This window comes from Syngnathus typhle, linkage group LG3 (assembly GCF_033458585.1).
Source record: "Syngnathus typhle isolate RoL2023-S1 ecotype Sweden linkage group LG3, RoL_Styp_1.0, whole genome shotgun sequence".
Classification (NCBI taxonomy): domain Eukaryota; kingdom Metazoa; phylum Chordata; class Actinopteri; order Syngnathiformes; family Syngnathidae; genus Syngnathus; species Syngnathus typhle.
Window position 1 is genome coordinate 8,925,262 of NC_083740.1, and position 24,853 is coordinate 8,950,114.

Below are 24,853 nucleotides of genomic sequence, written 5' to 3' on the forward strand. Positions count from 1 at the left end.
ATCAATCATGGCTGCCCCTGCACCCCTTGAGATGAATAAAACTGGGTGAATTTTTTGCTTCATGTATATTCCACAAATGCAATATTAATCAGAATAAGATTTGTCCACCTTCAAGAAAATGTGAGTGTTGGCAAACAATCAACAGCAAGAATCACATCTAAGTTCATAAAACTCAGGCAGAAAATAATTTGGTCAAACGGTTTTATACACTCTTTTACACACTCTTCGTTCACATATTGAAAAAAAAAAAATGAAAAACTGTTTTGGGGATCATCGAAATAACACTAAAACAAAACTGCAACGCTCATAAGTGACAAGAAGCCATCTTTATACAGTGTTCACAACAATTTAGTCTGCTTGCAGGTTTATTTCAATCATACTGAAAAATAAGGGGAGTAATGAAAATCATAACATTCACACTCAAATTGGCACGCATTGCATCGGTTGTGAGAATAGGCGTCTCATTTTTCATAGTTTAATGGCAAAATCGAACACAAGCGCATGTATAAAAACAATTAAGTGACAAACTGATTGCATATGTACAAACATTGAGTGCTTTGTGCAAAATGTGTACAGATAATGATCACGTGTTGATATAGGATAATGTGCACAAAACATACATAATACATCTCATGAGCATTAAACCAACGCATAAAGAAAAAAGCATTGTTGTCAAACAACGTTCATGTTTGCCTCAAAAAATAGAACAACACTGAAATTAAGGCTTAATTATTGATGACCTGTCCAGATTCATTTGGCAGACTAGGATTGTTTTGTTGCATCGAGTTTATGAAATGCCAGCAAATTGCTGATTTTGCTTATTCCTTATTTTTGTTTACCCAACAAAATGTATTTATTTTTTTATATATATTTCTTTATTTATTTACTTATTTATTTTGAATAAAGGCCACTTCACTTTTTCTGCTCTTGCAATACATGCTTTCAATTAAAAGCAAAACTGAGGGACTTAAAGCAGAATGTTTTGAGTTATGTAATATATTCATTTGAAACATTTGTCAAATGAGTGATACTGAAATGAACAATGTGCTGCAAAAAAATCAAATTAAACATTGTCTGTCTCTAAGATGTCAAGATACAGTCATGTCTCCATCATACATATTGGGAATTTAGCTTTGTTATTATCCAGTCCCATATTAGCGTGTGACACCTTTACAGTCATAAATAAAGCACAAAAACATGGAGAGAGAGGAAAAATAGAAACAGGAGCTGTTTTTGAGGGGTCATTCCGAGTCGGGCTCTGTGAAGACCATGTTGGTCTTCTATCCTGAAAGGTTTGTTGATGTACAGTATAGTTTTATTCGTGCATCAAATTTAGCAGATCTATGAAAAGAAACGTTTGACATCAGCTTTGGAATTTGCTCATTCAAGAATGAATTTAACTGACCCTGTAACCGGATATTCTCATTCGGCTTGGTCACGTGCATGTCGAGAGGCTAAAAGTTGATGAAAAGTGAAAATGAGAATAAAAGCAAAATAAACAAGGTTTTCACCCCATAAAGCACTTGGTATGACTTTGACTATTGCGTCTCCAAAGTTTTGATACCGCAGAGAAATGAATGTACTTGCATTGTAATGATGTATATTGTTCAGAAGGCACCAGTAGTACAGTTTGGAGGGCACAAGGGCGAAGGTAGAATATGATAAATCAATTCCGACAGTTGCTTTAATTTAGTTGATTACCTAGATCCACAGATTCCACAATTGTATGATGCGAGTTGAACACACCAAACAAACGTCTTTATTTTTATAGATACAATTTTGTGCAGTTAAAAGTCAACACTTTAGGGGTATTTGTGTGATTGCCAGACATGGATGTAATTTCGCTCTCATCCATGCGGGTTATTGCCCGATGGGCAGCAATCGGTTCAACGTGTGGCAAATTGATTCCCTCTTGTGCCTCATTGCTGCGATTATATCTGCATTATTGACTTTACGGAAAACTCTCTCTCTCACGCATAAAAGAAAACAAGTGCTTCGTTTGACGCAGACGCGATAATAACCGAGGCAGGCAGTTAATGCATATTTGAAAAATGTGTCAAAATCTCACTTAGCAAAAGAAATGTAGATACTGTACATTTGCACAAAAGCATGTTTTCCCCTCATCTGATGATACGACCGACATCTACTCTCAGCAATCTCCTCACAAATACACTCATACCTGTAGGCACCACAAAACAACAAATTTAGGCGACGATGATCACACCATTAAAGTGGCACATTATTAAGTCTATTGATACAGTAGAGGCCCCCCCTCAATTAAGAGGCTGTGTCCCAAAACGACAATCACACAGAAAGATGGAGAAAACACTGAAATACTGAATAAATAGAACAGGTGAACTGACCAATGTGTTATTTTCCTCTTCTAAGGCAATCAATGAATGTTCTGTGCTTTGAACCATCTTTGTCTACACAGTGACTGTCCGACACTTTCATACTACTCCACTCGAAATCTTTTCAATACCGCTTGAAGTGACTGTTTACAGTTATCCACTGATGTCATCTGCTCTGATTCTGACTTTTTGCAGATTTAGTCAAATAAGTAGAGTTTGTTGTGTGACCGTTACATGTGAACGTCAATGAGTACAATTTTAAAGTCAATACGGGCCTAGAAAAGCACGTGCATATGAAAGCTCTCGGGTCACAGTATCAAGTCTAGTTAAAGTGCCTTCCTGCCATTTGTGATGCTCCCTTTTTTGCCCTAATTTAAATCTTACTTTATTTTGTGCTTTAGATTTGATTTTGTGAGAGGAAATACATTTTGTTTGAGATATTTCACTTCTAAAAACAAGTGGTAGTGGAAGAAAAAAAAAAAAAACATTGTGCAAGACCTGTGCTTAGATGTGCATTTCCATCAAAATCGAATCCACGCAGCCTACTTTGAAGCATATTCTCTTAAAATGTGAGCACAAGTGAATACTGTATATAGCCCTCATCTCAAAGTAGAATACATAGAAAAAGTTAACACTGCTTCATGTGATTCCCTCATTCTTCCCATAATTCCCTGCTCAGCCTGTAATGCTGCATTGGCACCTATTAGAAATCTAAAATGATTTTCCCTTTAGTAAGATTTAGATCAAGTTAGAATGATATGGCACAACTATCGTTATTTTTTTTTGCACTGAAAAGAAAAGTGTCATGTAAGAAATCACAGAGTGTTCGTCAGTCTACACGTGGGGAAAAACAAAACGCACACAAAGACTTAAAACTTTGTTCGGTATTCATAATTGTTTTGCTCTAGTCCTGAAGGCACTTAATGACAATGTGAATTTAAAAAAAAAAAAAAAAACTATACCAACAAAATATGGTTTTGCCCCTTTCGCCCGTCATCCTTCTTCTCTACTGTGCTCAACACAGGTTCAGTCTACCCAAACATTAAATTCCATTTAACAACGTGAGTCGCGATTTTTCCTCTTTTACCTCAACCATTTTCCTCTTCTTCGGGACTTGCCAAGAGGAAGGGACACATTGCCTGGACAAGCAAACGGCCCTGGAGTAATAGCAGCTCGGGGCAGCAGCGGGGAGATATGGGGGAAAAAAAACGGGATGGGGGGATTAACAGGATCAGAGGCGGGAGTAAAACTCCTCATTGAGTCTTGTTAGCTCATCTGCCTCCTCGCCAATATACTCTTCACTTGACTGCACCTGAGGGGCCATTTGTGCACCTTCTGAGGTCACAAGGTCAGAAGTAGGGCGAAGGAAGTGACGGTCTTTGGTGGACGATTCCCCAGCTTGCTGTGAAGGGTCCCTATATCCTTCCTTTCCCGTTTCTGTGGACGAAGCCGAGACGGTCTTGGGCCTCACTGCGCATTCGAAGTGCGGCGGAGGTGTGGACGAAGAGGAGGGAGGCCGGGTGGGCGCTGCCTGGGCAACATTTGATATTGTGTTTGTCACTGATGCCGCTGGTGAGGGTCCTACCCTGGCACTGAGCTCCTGTTGATCTTGGCACATACACTCGCCATTTTTAGGGAACAGAAAGGTCCTCATTTGGCCTTTTCCCTTCACATTCACAGTACCCCTGTAATCGAACTCCAAGCCCATGGCGCTGAGCGCAGCGTGGCTTTCTTCGCTCACCTGCACCCGACACTCCACACCGGTGGAGTCCATGCGGCTGGCGATGTTGACCGTGTCTCCCCAGATGTCGTACAGCAGCTTAGTGGTGCCGATCACCCCCGCCGTCAGCGGCCCGTGGTTGAATCCTATGCGGAGCTTGAAACCGAAGCCCAGCATGTTTTTGTTGAAGTCGTCCAGTACTCCCATCATCTCCAGGGCAAAGTTGAAGAGCGCTCTCAGGTGAGCGTGCGTAGAGTCCTCTTCATTCTCTGCTAGTTGCTGGACATTCAGTCCAGATGCCGCCATGTAGGTGGCGCCGATTGTCTTGATTTTTTCCACGCTCTTGAATTCGGGTTTTCGAAGGAGCTCATCAAAATCTCCAATTAGCTCATTGAGGACACGGTAGCATTCTTTGCCACCCTCGTAGCTCTCCTCATAGAACTCGCTGAAGTTTACAATACTGGCAAAGATCACGGCCACACTGTCGTGGTTTTTGGAGTAGCTCTGTGTTACCTGGGTAGAATTAAACAATTAAGTATTAGAGGTGTGTACTTCATCGTCACAGCAATCGAGCAAATATTTCTGGGTGACAATTTTGGCAAACACCTTGAGCTGGTCAGCTACATGGATGGGGATTATGTTGCCAAGTAACCACTCCGCCTGGTCTCTCATCGTCTGAATCTTGAAGCGGTGCTTGTCGGCCTCCACGTTGCCATGGTAATGCAAACGATAGCTGACCTCAAACTCACGGTTTAGGAACCAGACGAGGAGAAGAAGCAGGAAGAAGGCAAGAACCGCTTCGGGCACCAGAAGATTATGAGGTCTTAGAGATGCGTCATGGTCTGATTGTGAAGTTGACCCAACATTTGGTAATATGGAGCCGTTTGATCTGAGGGACAAAAGACATTGAATCATTACCAAGCGCTTCAAATCGTACTGTAGCAAACAATGAATTTTGAGGAAACATTTTTAACAAGCTTGCTTTGTTGTCTGCTGTTGAGAAATAAAAACTCATACATACGTAGTTTGTGACTAACTAGAAAATAAATCAATACAATTAACTGGGTGCACTTTGTGACACTGTCCCAAACTTATACCAGACTATAAGGTTATTTTTGGTAGCATTTTATCATAGTTTATTTTCCACATAATTGTGCAATTCATAACTACACATAAACTTCAAAACATAAATATTCTTGGGGGTGCCGTATCATCTCCAAGACCATTTTATTCTATGAATTATTATCGCTGATACTGCACCCTTATGAAAAGTTAAAATCAGACACAGAGAAACAAAAATGGGTAAAAAAAAAAAAAATGGCCAGGAAGATCAGCTATCTCAAGTATACCAATCGAGATGCGACGGGTTGATCAACAATGCAAGCTGTATGTGTCATTATTAACACAAGTCACATTTAGCACCCATTACTGCTGGTGTACGGAGAAAGTGACAAGGAGAGAGGGTTTGGGTGGAATAATAATAAGACTAAAATCTGCAGTTAAGAAAACTTTAAAAAGCAAGCCATGTTGCGCCTGTTGACCCTGGAAATGTCACTCATCCATCATACACCTCTGTTGCCTTGGAAACACTCACCCATGAACCGGTAAATTGTTATTACTGGAGCTGAAAGAGAGAACGTATTGTCAATCAGAACTGCAATAATGTAACACGCACACACACAAACCAGGACACTAATAACGCAATAGAGTATTATCAATTTTACAAATACAGATTTTCACTTGGAGAAAAACTGATATGACTGAGATAGAAAAGTTGTATGAGTACACCATTTAGCTGTAGTAGCTTGATAGAAACATTAATTATGATATATATTATACCGTTATTTTCATAATTACAGCCTATACGCTGATTTCTTGGCATGCACGTCCTCCTTGATGACCACGACAGCACAATGTCCCCCTTCATACTTCTCAGAATTTACAGAAGGCGTGGTCCAACTATTACAAGCATACTGTATGCACCTGTACCTGTGCAAGGGGCTATAAAGCAACAGCAACATGGCGATCCCTGTTGCAGTGGCCAAGACCGAACGCATCCAAAAACTGAGTTGACAGAAGTTGCAGTACTGGATGATGGCGATGATAGTGGCACAGCATAAGAACATTGTCAGCTAGAAGAAAGAGGAGGCAAAAAGGATTTCAACTTCACTGACCAGAAACGTGAATCCTGAGATTTGTTTCTAAATACATGCTACGTATTTGAAGATATTTGGGTCAACCCTCAGTTTTCAGTAACTAAGTCACCTATTTCTACCATATAATCAGGCAAATAGCTAACTGGCTATGTCCACACCTCTGAAAATGCCTCTTCCCATTATCGAATTTATGTGGTTACTTATTTATTTTGTGTTACTCAGGCTAATGTGAAATATTGGAACAGGAAGCCTTGTGATTATAACTACCAACAAGTATGTGCGCAAATGTCCGTCGTGTAGTATGAGCCACGGGGGCTGAATGACGTGCGCTACTGTGCTTAATAAACATTTGACTTTCCCTTTGGTGTCTGCTATGTGGAACTACACACACCCACATAACACAAAGTGCGGAGGTGACGCCGTGGACGAGAAAGTCTTTGGAACCTTGTCAGCTCGTGAGGCTAGTGGTTCTGCTCAGGGCATGCAAAGTCTCGCAGCGACTGTGTGTGTTATATTCCAGCCACCTGAGGCCCTAAATCAGGCGTGTCACACTCATTTTTTTCACGGGCCGCATTGTCGTCATAGCTTCTTTCGGAGGGCCATTATGACTGTCAGCCCAAATAAATGTATGAGCACCTCATATCATATACCGTAAAAGCTACAAAACAAACTGTCAAATAACTCGTTTTCAAATCAGACGAGTAAAAACTGGTCAAATATTTAGAAAAAAAGATATTAAAGGTGAAGACAATTTGCAATTCTAGTAATGACACGAATTTGATGCACAATTTGTCTTTGCGGGCCACATAAAATGATGTGGCGGGCCGTATCTGGCCCCCGGGCCTTGAGTTTGACACCTGTGCCCTAAGTGGATATATATTTTTGCAGCTCAAACATGTGGGGATGTAAGCAAAGAGTACAATTCCCAATATTTAGGAGATAGGCGTATTTTTGTGATGAATGGTGTGCAAATAACTGAACTCTTGTTTCTACGATGCGCCATCTTATGCCCCACTTCAAGCAGTGTCGAGTCCTATTCATCGAAAATCTTATTATCAACGCTCCCTCAAACTATCCACTTTGCTCAGCAAGCTCAATGGATAAAAACCACACAATGTGCTAGTCAAGTGCATGACTCAATTTAGCAGAATTCTGATTCACAATTCACATCTGATCATATTTACCTTTTTTTTGTACAAACCTTCGTTCCAATTCAGTTGGGAAGTACAGTAAAACACAATAAAAAACTAGGGATAGGGTTTACCTGAAGAGGTAGCTGAATCCCGTAGGTCATGTGGGACAAGACCGAGACAGCCGGTAGGGAGACCAACACGGCCCCAATCATGTGACGAGCAGCCCAACCAGATACCACCAGAATTAGGGAGCGGGTGCAGTTCATCACTTCCTCCAGATAGAAGGCCATGCTACAAGAGAGGAGATGTGACCGTCAGTCTCGTTCACAGAAAATGTATAAGCCCTCATCAATTGTAGGCTCACCGTATCGAGAGCACCAGAGAGACCAGCTCCAGCAGGCCAGCCAGAGGGGCCACAGCAAGTGATGCCGAAGATGGGGGCCCCACAGTGGATGAGCTCACCAATGGGGGAAGAAAACACGCCAGGGTGAGGGCCAAGAAGATAAAACAGCTCAGAAGAACGTCAAGGAACGAGCTGAACGTGCAGCTTGCGAAGGTCTGTTCTTGGACTTGATTTTTCACCTAAAAGAGAAGAGTGAGAGAAGTGAACGGCCCGAAAGCCTGACTGCTTCATGCATCACAGTTGCTTCCTTGCTTTACATCCATTTCTAAATACTGACATACATGAAACATATGGAACAGTAGTAGTTATTGTCATAGAGGACAAATAGATACCAATAATATATTGTACATTTCTGAAAGGTTTGTGAAATTGCAACAGTCGATTCTTAACAGTAGTACTTAAATGATGTTTTCCACATACGTAAGTATTAGGCTAAACTGTCATTTGGTTAAAAATACATAGTATGAACTTTATGTTTAGCTCCACGATAAACTTCACCCAGGTGTATCAGCAAAATGATGACTCGTATCTCGAAAGACTCCTAAGTCAGGTCACTTGTACATTGTAAGGAGAAAAAATAGGAACCTAAAAATGGGTCATTCAACCGCAAGGTTCAAGGCTACTTACAAATCAGCGTGGAAGTAGGACGCCTAAAGAGGTCAAACTTCAAAATGTTCCAAGCCAAAACAAAAACACATGGCAACTATGATATGCTTAAATTTGCTTTTTTTTTGTAAAGAGACAATCTGACTGTCAATCAAACAATGCTCAAGAAGGTAAGTGCAGACATCTAGTATAATCAATAATTAGAGGTACATATATACTGGTAGTTTATTACGTCTTTCAGTTCACATCACCACTTTTGCCTAATGTCAGACAAAAGAGCCATCTTAATGAATTAATTCAACTTGTAGAACTAGAGAGCACTATTTGGGTGTACTCTTGGGCACGAGACGTGGCCTGAAGATAAACAATATGAAGACGGCTAAAAGAAGCTGAGCTGCATGTGGTAGCTCCTTCTGGCAGCATAATCGTCTCAAACAAGAATGTCATGAAACAAGAGCTCAAAACATCCTAGTAATTATAATCGTTTGAAAACAACAATTCATTATTTTCTCCATAGTGTGGTAGATTTTTTTTGTGTGAAATTGTCATCTGTATGCACCTTTCAAGTTAGGGCACAGTCAAAGTTCTCATTTGAAATTTTCACTAAACATGTCAAATTTCAGACCTTCCTGGTTTCCCTGCTGCAATAAAATACACAGATTGAAAATGACAACGTGGATTATTTAGTACTACTGGCGCAATAGCAGGGGGCCACATGCTTGTGACGCGCATGGCCTCTTTGTGGCCACCCCCCCCACTGGGCCTTTTCCTTGGAAATAAGTGAAAACAACTGCAAACCTCTATTGCATGGGGCAATACATAAGTCTGAGACATTTTCATAGCTTGTCTTGGAAAATGATGTGTGTGATGTAATATGTTGATACCTCGTCCTTGTAGCTGCTGCGATAGGCTGTCTCCAAGGGTCGGTCTAGAAAGTTGAGGCTGATCTTGTTGATGGGTGGTTTGAAAAAATAATCCTTCATCAGACTGAAAACAGGAGAGCAAGACCAACTATATAAGTATGCAATATACTCAGAACAAGAACAATGACAATGGTTTAGAACACAGGTGTCAAACTCAAGGCCCGGGGGCCAGATACAGCCCGCCACATCATTTTACGTGGCCCGCAAAGACAAATTGTGCTTCAAATTCGTGTGTCATTCCTAGGATTGCAAATTGTCTTCACTTTTAATATCTTCTTTTAAATATTTGACCAGTTTTTACTCGTCTGATTTGAAAACCAGTTTGTTTTGTAGCTTTTACTGTCTATGATATGAGGTGCTCATACATTTATTTGGGTTGACACTCATAATGACCCTCCGAAAGAAGCTATGACTACAATGCGGCCCTTGAAAAAAATGAGTTTGACACCCCTAGTTTAGAACATTTGAAGTCATGTCTGACTGGCATCGCCGGTTGAGAAATTCCACTTGCTCACCTGTCTTCTCTGATAACATCCACAAAGTGGGCATCGCTCTTTTCTCGAAAATTCTTGGCACGCAGCTGAATAAGAGCAGAGTGCTCCATGCCTGTTCCCGGCGGTCCGGCGCCAACTGCCATAGCAACACTGGCGCCGGTCATCGTGCTTGTGCTCGTCTTCTTTTCTTTCTCCTGAAGCATGTCGCACAATGAGCTCTGACTTGCCCTCACCGGATCATCCAGTGGGGGGCTCAGGAGGCCGTTGGCCATTCGGAGGCTGTTAGCAGCGAGGAACTGGAGAAAGAAGACGGAGAGATACAAGGACATGGGCATGAAGGGGTGACGGACACATTCAAAGTTGCTGAGATTGAGTGCTTGTGCGTGTGCTCCACCTTAGCGCCGCTTATCTTGCGCTCATCCTGGCAGCCGTTGAGCACAGCCACTTCATCACCCTGTTCAGACATCACCTCAAGGCGGGAAGCACATGGATGCTGCACAAGAAAGGAAGTGAACTTTACACATGAATGGTTTGGCTTCAGGACTTTATTTAGTACATTTGCTCAGTGTGGGTCACAAGACTTGTCTTGTTGCATTGAGGAGATGTAGCTTCGGGTTATGATTTTAGTCTGTGACAACAAAGTAACAGAACTGTTTTTGGCCTAGCCAGAGCCCCGACTAAACCGATTAACCACTTTTGAGAAATCTGAAAATGGCTGTACAGGCGAGCATTGACGCTCCCCACGAAACTGTGAGGCAAAACCGACATTTCTGAACCTTGGAGATGTAAAAAATTAGTTCACATATTCCTCCTAAAGACTATATCACGTTGTGGACTTTTCTATAGTATTAGTATATCATGAGTGGTTCATAACCCACTATTAGAGAATCAGCATTCCCAGCATGCTTTGCAGCAGTTCCAATTAACACTTGTTACTGTGTTTAATGTGTTATATTGAACAGACAGACTATATGTATTATTATTTTTTTATTATGACCTACCCCGGTCATGTCTGGTGGTTGGTTGGGCAACAAGGGTTCAGGAGCTTGGATACCCCCGTGGATGATTTCAGGAGTGTGGTACTGTGTACAGACGGGCAGGCTCAACCCAACAAAATCACTTTCCGGATGAGAACAGCCGCACTGCGCATCATGTCCAAACTTCCTCCCTGAGATCAGGTAGGTTTTCAAACCTGAGGAGAAGCAGAAAGGAAAACAAATCAAAGCAACAAATTGGAATCATTTGATGTTACATTTCTGCTGCTATGCTCCAAACACTCAAAACGGCCATGGCAAGCAGGTGGGAATGGATCACTGTTTGTTTCCCCAACTATGTTTACACATCATCCCAGAGCTCATTGTTCAAACCACTGAAGGGCCAACAAGGAGATACGCAAACAGTGAATAAGAGCATTGCCCCATAGCCAACTGCTATCAGCCTTTCCAAATACGCTCGACTAACCCAACTCGACGGCCTTTGTGCTCAAAGACCGAAAGGTGCTACATGTTGGCAGGCGTGAGGTCATGTGATTTTCAGCTGAGATCGACTTATTTCCTGACTTTATAAAGGTATCTCGAGATGCAATGATTTTGCAAGATAGAACAGCAATATCTTAGTTTTATATGAAACAATCTTGCAATGACGATGCACATACGAGTATTCACTGCAAAATATGTAGAGTGCACTCCATTCAATTGTTGACCCTAACAAAACAATGAAATGATTTCCCAATTGGAAATCTAATCATTTCAGTCGAATGAAACATGAGCTGAAAAGTTGGCCCGCTTTAGATGGGACAAACATTGTGGGGATCCACATGTGGTAGCATGTGCGTCAGTCTGATGCTGAGTGGGTGTGCTCATGAAATGGTTTGTGTACTAGAGTATATTTGCTACATTTTTACTAAAACAAACAAAGTCAAACAAAATGTGTTTGCATGTGTGTGTTTGTGTGTGTGGTTAGCCACTATTTCATTTTCTAAATAACATTATTACCATTTAGAAAATCATTAGTCATCTGTCTTGCTGCTTTCCAAATCAAGTTTACAAACTTGACACAAATATTACAGTTTGTCATTTGTTACCGTCTTGTTAATAGTGTGTTGATTAGTGCTATTTTGCAAACACACACACATACACACACGTAAACACAAAAACATAAATTGTAGATTGTGGAACTAATGACCATGACTGACTTTTATCACAGTTCTCTGTCCTGCTTGTTTGTTATTCTAAATAAAATTAGTCAAGATGCGCAACTAAAAATCAATTTATCTTAGTCTGCAAGCAGAGTCAACTTGGCAGTAATTCTCATTTTTCTGCCAGCAGCGAGCTTAACTTGGGCTTTGAGGCCTTTTCTCACACATGAAACATGTCCTTTGAAAAGTCAGACGTGTACATAAACTCATGAAATGCTCGTGATTGCTATCGACTGTTCAGAGGTGCGTAGTAACATGCTACATTAACTCTGGTCAGAGTAGTTTGGATGCAACACACATCTTACTATTACTTCAGTAAATATATTATAAAAAGAAACATCCATCCATTTTCTGTACCGCTTAGTCCCCACGGGGGTCGCGGGCGTGCTGGAGCCTATCCCAGCCGTCATCGGGCAGTAGGCGGGGGATACCCTGAACCGGTTGCCAGCCAATCGCAGGGCACAGAGACAAACAACCATATGGACTCGCACTCACACCTAGGGACAATTTGGAGTGCTCAATCGGCCTACCAAGCCTGTTTTTGGGATGTGGGAGGAAACCGGTGCCCGGAGAAAACCCACGCGGGCCCGGGGAGAACATGCAAACTCCACACAGGCAGGGCCGGAGGTGGAATCGAACCCGCACCCTCCTAACTGTGAGGCGTACGTGCTACCCAGTGCTCCACCGAGCCGCCCTAAAAAGCAACAATACTTTTACATTCCATTGAGCAATATACCATTTATTTTTAACACATTTTACTATTACTTGAGTAAATACACTGCTTTTACATTGTTTAATTTTATTTTTATCCATTGAGTTTATTGCTTGCCGATTGAGGTTTTCCGGGTGGGCGGGCTTCGGTGAGTCGATCTCAGGGGTCCGAACACACCTGATTTATCGTGCAAATTCATGATGACATATATCTGAACTGGTCTCGCAAAGGCAACAGCAGAAATCACACGGATTTGCAGGTATATAATTTGTTTTGAGTTCATGCATCGTGTTGGTTTTGTACTTGGAACAATGTTCATGCACGGCTCATTTTGTGCACCAGTTAAAAAACATTCATGTCTTGAGTTTGAAAAATAGAATTTTATTTTTCACTAAAGGGTTCGGTGAATGCGCACATAAAACTGGTGGAGCTCGGTCCCTCCAAAAATGTTACGAACCGCTGCATCAATCGATCAAGAGTCTGCAGGAACAATTCAACTTGTTAAAAAAAAACTCCTCAAGTGGAAATGTGAATAGTAAAAACCCTCCTAAGACTTTATATAGATGGCCTTATGCAAGAGTAAATGTTGGAGTGATGACAGAGGAAGAAACACTCTGAAGGTCACTCAGTATAGCATACTTTACATAACCCAAATTCCGTACGCTTCTATTTCAGCTTTCTAACTAAATCAATGGCCTCTTTGAATGCTTCAGGAGGAAACCCAAAATGCAATACGGTACTAATATCGGTCACATACCCGATGCTGCAAAAATCCCAATTGTGTTGTGTATTGGTATGATAACATGACTCTTGGCGAAAGACACCTACAGGAAATATGCATCATCTGCCGCTTGTCTCACTGAATAAATGGCATGTCCTAACCCACACGTGCATGTACATGCGCACAGACAGACACAATTAGTATTTCTTTTGACTTATGTAAAGTACATAAAGCAGTGTTGCACCTTTACATTTGCCCCACCCACGTATCTTATTAAAGAACAAGTCAACAATGATCTCTCATTCATAAACACACACACGTAAAGTGCAAACTGATCTTCATCAAATGCTACCACTTGAATGAATGAAAAAAATGAATGAATGGAGAAAAGAATGAATGGAGAGGAAGCATAACTGTGCTGCGAAATTCCACATGCACACCAGAAGATCATAAACACCATGGACACGCACCTCAGAAAAACACTATTCTATCGCACACTCTCTAACTTCTGACTACCATGCACTTGCTGTGAAACAAATTGGGAATGATGTTTTTTTTGTTATTGAATCTATCTATCTATCTATCTATCTATCTATCTATCTATCTATCTATCTATCTATCTATCTATCTATCTATCTATCTATCTATCTATCTATCTATCTATCTATCTATCTATCTATCTAGTATCTATCTTTCTTAACTGGGGTCTAAAAGCATGAATAGTGACATATGAATATTTTCTCCTTTGAGACATTGAAGTATTATGTACAAAAAAAAAAATAACTTTTGAACATGACAAATCTACATTCATTTGTTATCATGTTGTCATCACTGTTATATATTTCTGTGATTTTCTTATTAATCGTCTCAATATTGTGGTAATTATGATAATATCTTTCTGGTCTCTAAAATACTCTTGTTGGTTTTTATTGCTGGCTTGATAGGTGGTACTATACAGGATGTTACTCATGACGGTTTTTGCTGACCATACAGATGTGAGAGTTGAAACACAGATCCTATTACTGGGAACTTGGTCAGTACGTTTACATTCACTAAGGGAAATATAAAATGGTACGCCCTATACTATACTCAATAAAAGACGACAGTTGTGGTGTTGATGTCGAAGGAAAATATGCTCGAACAGCTTCAAGAAGTCCCAAATGAAAAAAAAAAGAACACATACATGAAGGGTAAAACACAATATACCGTAATTTTCGGACTATAAGTCGCACCGGAGTATAAGTCGCACCAGCCATAAAATGCCCAAAAAAGTGGGAAAAAAACATATATATGTATATAAGTCGTTCCTGAGTATAAGTCGACAAATTTGGGCCACTGTGTAATTGTATTTGTCCCGCAAAGACAAATTGTGCATCAACTTTGTGTCAATACTACAAATTTTTTCCCCATTCATCTTTTTTAAAATGTGAACAGTTTCTATTGGTCTCTGATTTCAAAACTGGTTAGTCATCAGTTTATTGTGTAGCCTACACGGTATATAATATGAGAGGTTCATACATTGATTTGGGTTGACAGTCATAATGGTCCTCCGAAGGAAACTATGACAACTATGCGGCCCGCGACAAAAACGAGTTTGACATCCCTGCTCTACACATTTACGTTGTCGGTGTCCCAGCACATTGACTGTCAAAATGGCACTTTTGTACGGCTAATTTTGGTCACCATGCTTCTCATTTGTGGCCGTTTGAGTGGGTGTATAAAAGTAGAAAAGGGCCGTAAAAAATGGTGAGCATATCTATGAACTTAAACGTCTTTCTGTGAACTACTACAACAACATCGTGTACATAGCATCTATTGGTCTATTTACATACACACAGCAAAAACATTTGTCCACCAACATAATGCAAACATAATGTTATTTGCCAGAGTTCCAACAACACAGCACACTACAAAGCAAGTGTTGTTGCAAGTTAAACTGCAAACAATTTACGGCTAAAGCCTCTTACTGTATTCAGAAAAACTTTTTTTTGGTCATTCCTCATTTTCATCTGCTGTCTGCAACTAAGTAAACGGCGCCCAGGCTAAAAATAGATTTTGAATTGCTTTCTTTCCTCACAGATCCGGCCTTACAGTCGTCCAACTTTACTTATGCACTGTATATCACTCGAAGCTTCATCTCCTCTCTGTTGTCTTGCCAAACCTACATCCATCAGCACCTCATACTGCCTATCTTTATATTTATGTCTGAACTACACGATCATCTTTCATGTCTTCCTTTAAACTTAACCCTTCTCCCTTAGGTCTTGTTTTTTCTACTCCCCTCCCTTTCCTAGCCTCTAGTTTTCTGCCCAGTCGGTGGCAGGTCTTGAGAACAGCCGCTTGTGCAATACCAGATCCATATTTGGACACGCTGATGGAACCGTGGGATGAGACTCTCACATGATACTCCTTCAAATACCCTTCCCTTTCCTCTTTTTGATTTTTTTATTAGTACACACAGTTCAGTGAAATCTCCCTTTCTTTACGCCCTCCTGTTCACCATATGACTGTGCAGATTTACAAAGAGTCGGTTGGGAGTAAATAAAGACATATTAGCTGCGGGTGTGCATGTCAGCCTCCTGTAAGATGAACTGAGACCCTCGTTATGTAATGATTAGGCTTAGTGTTAATGCTCACTTGTTGATGTTCGTATCCTCGGCCGTAGAGCATCAAAATATCCCCAAAATTGCAAAAATCGGCTGGAGTGCGGCTTCTCGAGAGATGTGGCGACACACACCATCGACGTCACACTCATAAACACGCACATACACACAGCTGCTCAATGCACGTAAGTAATGCACTTCACACTAAGTGCCTCTGGTGTTCTGTGGTAGACAGTGCTCGAGTGAGAAATGACCAAGCTTGCCTCTATGTAAAGGAACCCATGCATGTCTCCTGAGGTACTTCTGCACTTTGCAAGAAAGGTCTGTTAATCCGGCAAACACGCATGAGAAATCTCTGAAATTATGGCAACTCCATGTGAACTTTTAATGCACTGTCTCGGATGAGACATAAAGCGTCCTCTTAAAGGCACAAAGACAAAAAAAAAAAGACAAAAATTATAATAACTCCCCGAGCTACCCTAAGATAGACTGTGGGAACTCCATGGAAAAAGGTCATGACCAGAAGATATGCGGCTTGTTCTCCATTCTTCCTCCCTCTTCTTCTTTCTAATGTCCTTCCACACAACACTGCTGTTTACTTGCACACCTCTTTGTCTAATACTCTCCGTAGTCCCTTCCCTGAGATTTTCTGGTCTACCAGTTTTAAAGACCACTAAAGCAGGTGATTTAGGGGTCGCCATGGCAATAAGAGACAAGAGTTGCCTTTTAATATGAACATCAAATGCTATTTGAAGCTGTTAGTTCGAAGCTAAATCACCTTTATATTGCTTTAAATCCTTTGTGAAGCGCAATTTATTTTTGTGTATGTTTCAAGGCAGATGACAGTGATTGAAATTGATAGAAGCACGTTCAATCAAAATCTCTGTCAAAGGTAACCATGACAGTACGGCGCCCTGAGATCCATTTAGACAAACCCTACAGACTTTGGCTCCTCATAAAATTTGCTCACGCCATTAAAAGGCCTGTCATTATAAAGTACAGACACTCATCATTTAAAAAATGCATACGTTATTATCAAATGCACTATGCAAGTCCTGTGAAAATATTTCAATATTCCAATTTACAAAGTGGACCATAAATTTAAAATGACCTCACCTAGAGTGTTCACAACTGTGATAACATCCATGAGATGCAACACCTCGTCTCGATTCAATCAATCAATCAATCATCCATCCATCCATACATCATATGTTGTGCCTGATGTTTGTTCTCACCACCTCAGTCGGGAACAACTTAACTAAACCGGTACAACTCTTTGAGTTATTTATTGATCTTACTCTATCTTGTTTTAAAATTGTGTTTAAAGACCTTGAAAAATCTTCCCTAGGGTGTTTTTCTATATCGCAGGTTTCAATTATTGCAAGGGTGTTCTGAAATGTAACCCCCGCAAAGGAGGAGAATTTACCAAACTATATCTCTCTTACAAGGACATCTAATGGCCATTCTGATGAGCTCCATGCAGTAAAATCTGTTGTTTTTTTTGGTATGAAAACACAATATAATCCAATAATTTTGTACCTCCAGTCTGTTATGTGATCAGCAAGTTCCATCACTGCATGAATGGGGAAAAAAAGTGTTTTCACTACACTGTGTAACTAATAACATCAACAATAGCTCCATTCTATGGAAGAGTAAGCCAAAATTCCGACTGCCAAGACTATGAAATCTGAAGCGGCTTAATCATTTTTTTTTCGAGTGCAAAATGGTATTTACAACCACATTGTTCAAACTCCTTAATAAAATGCTCTTAGTATTGATGAAAACACAGCACAAACTAGTTCTTGAAGGTTGAAAGTATTGTGTCGTAAATGTGCTGTCATTTCAAGACCAAAAAAATATTAGACCACCTCATTTTCTTCAATTTCTTCTTCATTTTGATGGTTCATACCACTCAAGGTGTATCATGTGACTAATGGGCAGAAAAGAAAACAACGACCCTAATATCACAAGTTCACAATTTAGCCAACATGGAAATAAAATGATTTAGAAGGCAAACATTTTTAGAAGTGAAACGATCAGAGATAATCGAAGGGAAATAAAAAAAAAAGCCGACAGGGACTGGCCTGGTTACAGTTAAGCCTCGATCCATCCACCCATCTTGTCCCTTGCATATTTAAGTGACACGTTTGAGTCAACGTAAACTAACTAGCTGGAGGGCATGGACTTCCCACTACAACGCACTGTAAAGAAGAATGGGCCTGTGTAGCCAAAGAGACACTAAAGCACATACGGGGCGTGCACCTGTTTACACAAACAAATAAATTCAAAAAAAACATTCCATGTGTACACTATTGTTGAAGATCCAGACCTCAAATGTGGAAACTCTACAATACACTGCATTTGTTAAAAAGCCAGCATTGTGTAACTGAGATAGGAGGATTCAACCAATTGAGCCTAAAAAGCTTAACAGAAACTACAAGGATTAAACAAATCTGCTTATAAAATAGCTATCAAGAAACCAATTGATTTAAGTGCACATTCAGAAAATGATTTTATTTCAATTTCGGTTTTTTCACGGGATCCTTCCAGTTACTCCCGTATACATTTACTCCAGTCGTTTGTTAGCCTCAGCATAATTCCTTCACATCACCTCCGATAAATAAATACATACTCGACTACATAAATCGGGACACCATGTATGAGATCATGAGATAGTTTGACGCCTCACAAAGGGAAAGAGGCCGGGACACTTTTCCTACACAAACAGTCTCTAAGGGAAGTTAGATTGCATTCATAACTTCGCCCGCAACAAAAGCTGCATATCAGTCTGTTGTTGTTATTCACTCGGACAATACAGAATGATGACACGCTTGTTTAGAGTCAAGTGTGACACAAGGTCTTTGCTCACTCAAGACCATCTGACAGCTCACAGCTCTGGACTTCTCCTAAGATTATGATGGATACTTTTCTCAATAGAATTCAAAACATTCAAAGCTCAAAATGGTTGCTAAGAGTGCATCCCTGTAAAGCTATTATGGTCAACAATGAGGACAATCACTGTAATACTACTGCAGGAAGTGTGTTGACAAATAAGCCCTACCGCATGTACCAAGGTAACTTTCTTTCCATACATGGTAACTAATCTGGTTGTATTATTAATCTATTTTCTTAATCTAGGTCCTGTCCCAGTTGTGCCACAACCATTTCTTGACTATTTTAGCTACAAAACACATTCCACTCACATAATGTGCAAGTTACGGGTGCGCTAATCTCCTAATCTTATCACCATGTTCTCTTGCTCATCTAGTGGACCGTTTCAACAAGACAAACTAGTCTGATAACATACTTCAATGTTCTCAGGCATGCAGTGACCCAACTCAAGTCTTGGTGACCGAGGACTAAAGTTCACAGAGATATTTAGATGTTCAACGCTCTTCCTTTGAAAGTGCACTCTAAGAAAATAAGAGGTAAACAACATTGACTCACCCTTCAGCTTCTCCACCACACTTTCTCCAGCTCGCTCCACCACTTGACCATCCTCCCGCTGGTAACGGTCATCCAGGAACTGAGCGGTGGCTTCAGAAAGATGGACCTTGCCTGCCACGCCAAGCTGCTCCATCAGGTTGGCCAGATTGACGTCGTTTGACCATACGTCAAACTTGAAGCGCTTCATTCCGAGAATCCCGCACAGAACGGTGCCAGTGTGGACACCGACACGCATGCTGACGGTTTCACACGTCTCCTGGCAAAATTGCTCGATGGCCTGGATCATACCGAGGCCCATCTCCACACAGCAGTAGGCGTGGTCAGGTCTAGGCTCAGGGCAACCTGCGACGCAGTAATAACAATCACCCAGCGTGCTGATCTTCTCACAACAGGTTAGTTCACAGAGACGGTCGAATCGTCCAAAGAGATCATTGAGAAGACCGACCAAGGCTGGTGCAGACTTATTGGCAGACATTCTAGTGAAGCCCACGATATCTGCAAAAAGGATGCTAACGGGTTCCATCCGTTTCATGTTGAAAGGTCGAAATATGATCTGTCCCCGCGGGATGGAGGTCTTCTTGCGTTTGTGGTTGTTGTGCGGGTAGTTCTTCGGACTGGTGGAATTTGGCGATGGCGAAGCTCCACCGACACCTCCACCGGTGCCGATTGAGACAGCTGAGGCAGAGCAGGTACCGGAGGAATAACGCTTGCTACAGTTCTCACTCCCGCCGCCCTCGTCGTCACCCTGCTTCATGAGCTCGTCGGCGACACGTCGGGGCATGACCGAGTGGATCATACGCTCCTTCAAGGCCTTCTCAACCCCGAGGTCCTTGCCATGCATGATGGCTTGTCCCACTTTGAGAAAGGTGCTGCGAGAGCGCACCTCTGACATAATGAACAAGTGGATACCGATGACGTGGACGCACAGGTGAAGCAGCGCTTTGGCTGGACCTAGCCATTGAAGAGTGTCCGTTTCCCAATTGGAGCTGGAGCTCCCTGAATGCGAATCGTAGCTTCTGTGAACCAACGGCAGCCACCCTAATGCCTCGAATAAAATAGAGTATAGGAACCCCAGCATCACTGAAGCATACAGACGCACGTGGAGAACACTGTACAGCAACAGCAGGACCTCTATGCACAACGAGAAGGTAGCCACTGGCGAGATACAAATTGATCGTTGAAAGTCCGAAAAACGGTATGAAGCATTTGCATGGTGAGCCCACTCCAGCTCGGTGTAGCCCGCAGTCTGGATCTGCGGGGCCAAAGTGATGGCGAAGGTGACCGCAATCAGGAGCAGTGACGTTTGGTTGTACAGTTGCGTGTAGTAATGAGTTAAGGTGAACAAGAAGAGGAGCACTAAGAGGACCAAAAAGGAGGCGGTGGGAGCCAGGAAGGTCATGGGATGGCAGCGGTCACTATTGACAACAAAGTATATGCCCCAGAGCACAGCCGCCACGGCCAGGTAGAACAGGACGTAACGAAACCGCCGCTGAGTCTGAGGAAAGCACCTCTCTTGGCACGCCTCCTCCAGGATGGGCGAGTCAAACTTGGGGTCCCAGCACTGGGCAGCGGAGCGCTCAAACAGCGGTGGTGCCTTCCTGCGTACCCTTGTTGCCGAGGTCACAACCTGTCTGGAGTCTGCCGAGCTGCAGCTGGAGGAAATACTGTATTTGTGGAGGTTAGGGTTCATTTTACTTCTATCGTCGCGGCCTCGGACTCCTCCTCCGACACTGGTGGGAGGCCTAACCGCCTCATGCTGTTGCACGTGTGGCGTCGGCGTACTGTTGGTAATCCGTACGGTCACGTCACCATCCCTGTTGGAATTGCAGCTGACTTCTGTGGCGTGCATGAGAAGCTGCCGGTGTTGTTGCAGCGTGGCCATTCTGAGGCGAGAAAGGAGGGCCGCGGGAGTGGAGTTAAATATTAATAGCTTTGGATGGCGCTCAGGCAATTAGATGTGTTGCGTGGGCGCTGTGTGTTCACATGTGGCACTGCGGGGAGGGAAGAACGGGGAGGGCACAAAAGGTGTTTTTGCTGGAATGATCACTCTGAGGCGCACACGTCTTTGCTCCACACACAGGAGCCGAAACACTCACTCACACCGTTCCGCCTTATTGAGCTGCTCATGACGAGACCCTGGATTTACGTCACGACTCGCATTACAAGAATCACTCTGCAAAAGAGCATCAGAGTTTCCCCACAGCAAAACAACAGTCACAAATGAGTCCGTCTCCAACACTGATCATCCATGGTTGCGTCGCAAAAGCACATCCAGATGTGGGCTGTCAACAGTTGGTGATGTGTACAAAAGTTAAAACGGTCCCGAGCAGCTCTGCAACAAATGGCACCTTCACTCAGTCCAGTGGCCTTTTCAAACTCCACCGCTGCAGCAGCCTTAAACTTACAAAAATGCTGTCGAGATTCAAAAATGTTTTTCAAAAATATTTTTGGATGGGGATGGTTTCTGAATCAGCCGACTTTACCTTCTGCATTCCTTCTCGAGCAGAACAATTGGATTTCCGTGCATTCATTCCTTCCATCGTTAGTCTTATAAATCTTCCCGAGAGTGGGATTTCGGAGCCCAATCCATGACCAGAATCCAGCTCGTATACAAGGCCTGGCAAACAGGCAGGCCTATTCCCACAGATCCAGCCCCGTCCTTTCCTGAACTGCCGCTCCGGATCTTCTCCGTGTGTGCCCCCACCCCCCCTCCACCCCCCCACTCTACCTTCCAAAGAGGGTTGGGAGAGGTATGTGCTATTCCGAGAGCGTAATCCGAAAAGAGAAGCAGAGAAAATACCAACCACTGGGCCAAATTAGCGTCGCTTTGCCTCAACTGGGAGTGACTGCAACTTGTTGCGCGCAGTTGGCAAAACATACAAGATACGAGGAACAGCCTGGGTCGAGGCTGCTCTATAAATAGTGATGATCTAAGCTCAGCAATAGTAACAACACAACGCGGGATTTAACATTCGAACACTTTTTCTCCATATATCCAGCGGCGTTGGATTCCGGAGAGGTGTGGTTGTGGGAAAAAAATGTATTACTTTCAATTCCAGTCGTGCGAAACGTCAGCCTCAGAGCACGTCTAAAAAAAAAAAAAAAAAAGTTGTTGTTTTTTCCCCACGCCGTATTTCCTGCGTTTAGAGAGGAGACCCAGTGAGGGCTGCAGTTATTTGGAGCTCGATTTCCTCCCTTCACATCCCCCCTGGGCGAAGAAGTGAGAAATCCCCAGAGCAAACAAGAGGAAACCCTCACGCGTATCCTTGCAAAAACGATCCAAAGGCAGCCAAAAAACAGACAGTAGACTTCTTATCGGAACCAACTCCTCAGGGTCTAGATGGCACTAGTTTGTCTGCATGTGTGTGTGCGTCCAACACACGTTGGAGTGCACGCTCAGGCTTGTGTGCGTCCTCTTCAGTCCACCGCTTGTCACCTCCCTTTTGCAAGCCTCTCGCTTTGGCTAAAACGCGGGTTTTATCTATCCGGGCAAGACACTACCGTGGATGCTTTGCGTGTTAACCGGGCGAACGGAACATCCACACGCCTGGAGGTGCCACCATCTTCGCTGTGACGGGTTCGGAAATCCTCCCCCAGCTGTTGTGGCGGTGTGGGATGGTGGGACCAGCTTGTAAAGCTCGACGCCATCGCAGAACAATACTACTTCCGTTCAAAACAGCGCATGAAAATCCCAAATACTCCACCGCTGTTATTGCCCATTTTTTCAGACTGTGTATGAGTACATGAACTTATTCACTCGCTGGTACAGAGAACCAATCCATGATTATTCCATTACACCCTGCAGTTGTGACGATAATGCGTTTTATTTTAATTAAATGTTTTCATCTTTTCTTGATTATAATAAGCTTTTCTTAAATATATATCTGCAACCGTTACAACTGTTTGCAAATATCTGAAAAATGTCTTTGGGACCGTTTCCATCTTCTCTAACCAACATTCATAAACACACGCAAATCGCCACTTAGTGTTACCTCTGTCTGTCTGTCTGACCGTTCGTCTGTTTGTCTATCTGTATCTTTCTGTCCATCCATCTACCCCTTTGTCTAGTACTTCCTTCGAGATTAAAATAGAGAGGGAGAAAGAAAAGGAAAAGGACAAGACTCCGCTCTAATACTGAAATCATGCTTTTATTTCCTAAATCCAATTCTGAGTTTCCGTTTGGTCCCTATGTCGTATAGGTGTCTTGACACAGCTGGAGATGGGTGGGTTTCCACAATGAGTGTCCGTTCAGGTCACATGTCACTGACTGACTGCCTTAACGTGCTTAAAGGAGGAGCAACCACACTCAACTTGTTCTTCCCCTAACTCTCTCTATATATATAGTGTATATATATATATATATATATATATATATATATATATATATATATATATATATAGAGAGAGAGAGAGAGAGAGAGAGAGAGAGAGAGAGAGAGAGAGAGAGAGAGAGAGAGTTAGACATATATATAGAGAGTTAGGGAAAGAACAAGTTGAGTGTGGTTGCTCCTCCTTTAAGCACGTTAAGGCAGTCAGTCAGTGACATGTGACCTGAACGGACACTCATATACATATGAGTATAAATATATATATATATATATATATATATATATATATATATATATATATATATATATATATATATATATATACTCATATGTATATTTTGTATTTGCATGGAATTTGCTGAAGACCATATGGTGTTATGACACATTTATATTTTTAATCATTACTTCCAGGAGACGTTAAAAGTGATGCAGGCTTGCACACTGCTTGACAATAAGCATGCTAATTCACTGACTCATTGTGAGTGTGTTTGTGTGCGTGTGCTTGTACTTTTCTGGTGATAACAATGAAATATGATTCCAATAAACCATAACCCCTGTGTGCATTGTTCAAGTGTGTTTACCAGTGGCATGTGGATGACGTGTGCACGCGTGTGTGTACTTGTATTTGAGAGCTTCCACAAGAGTCCTTTTCATAGAGCCGATAAAGCTGCACTGATAAAGTCTCTGTTAGCACTTTGGCCAATAGGCTTGGCAAACACACTTCACATACACACACACATACACGTTTTATGAGGTCACGTATGTACAAATGGAACTTTAATTGCAGGCATACACGTGCTTGTGAGGTTTTGTATGTGTCAGATCATCCTGGGATTTTCAGGTTGACTAATGTGGGGTGTTTGATAGTTTTGCTATTATTCGATTGTTTTTATTCACTATTTTATGAGAGCAATGGGTGAACAAAAAAGTAAAAAATTTTGAAACTGTGGATGGAAACCGGAAAGCACAATTGAGAATTATTAAAGGTTTCCTTGAAATATGCAGACAGAGTGTCCAGTGGTAATCATTGAAGGTTTTCCTGTATCTTAAGTGAACTTT

General features: G+C 42.0%; 1 protein-coding gene across 1 annotated transcript; it reads right to left on the minus strand.

The window, feature by feature from the left end:
* Positions 1–184: 184 nt before the first annotated feature.
* Positions 185–23,094, minus strand: adcy9 (adenylate cyclase 9). Its single transcript, XM_061274114.1, has 11 exons — positions 19,467–23,094; positions 10,788–10,978; positions 10,181–10,279; positions 9,808–10,082; positions 9,254–9,356; positions 7,725–7,942; positions 7,492–7,651; positions 6,061–6,203; positions 5,666–5,695; positions 4,678–4,960; positions 185–4,584 (listed from the first exon to the last, which is right to left on the minus strand). Exons 1-11 carry the CDS (start codon positions 21,346–21,348, stop codon positions 3,583–3,585), a joined length of 4,386 nt encoding a protein of 1,461 aa, XP_061130098.1. The 5' UTR covers positions 21,349–23,094; the 3' UTR covers positions 185–3,582.
* Positions 23,095–24,853: the final 1,759 nt, after the last annotated feature.

Bases quoted from the DNA above. Each gene is read 5' to 3' on its own strand.
- adcy9 (XM_061274114.1), bottom strand. From the start codon at position 21,348: ATGGCCACGCTGCAACAACACCGGCAGCTTCTCATGCACGCCACAGAA. The intron at 6,204-7,491 runs GTAAACCCTATC...TCTTTCTTCTAG, and splicing joins GGATTCAGCTACCTCTTCAG to CTGACAATGTTCTTATGCTG. The intron at 4,961-5,665 runs GTGAGTGTTTCC...TTTGTCCCTCAG, and splicing joins AACAATTTACCGGTTCATGG to ATCAAACGGCTCCATATTAC.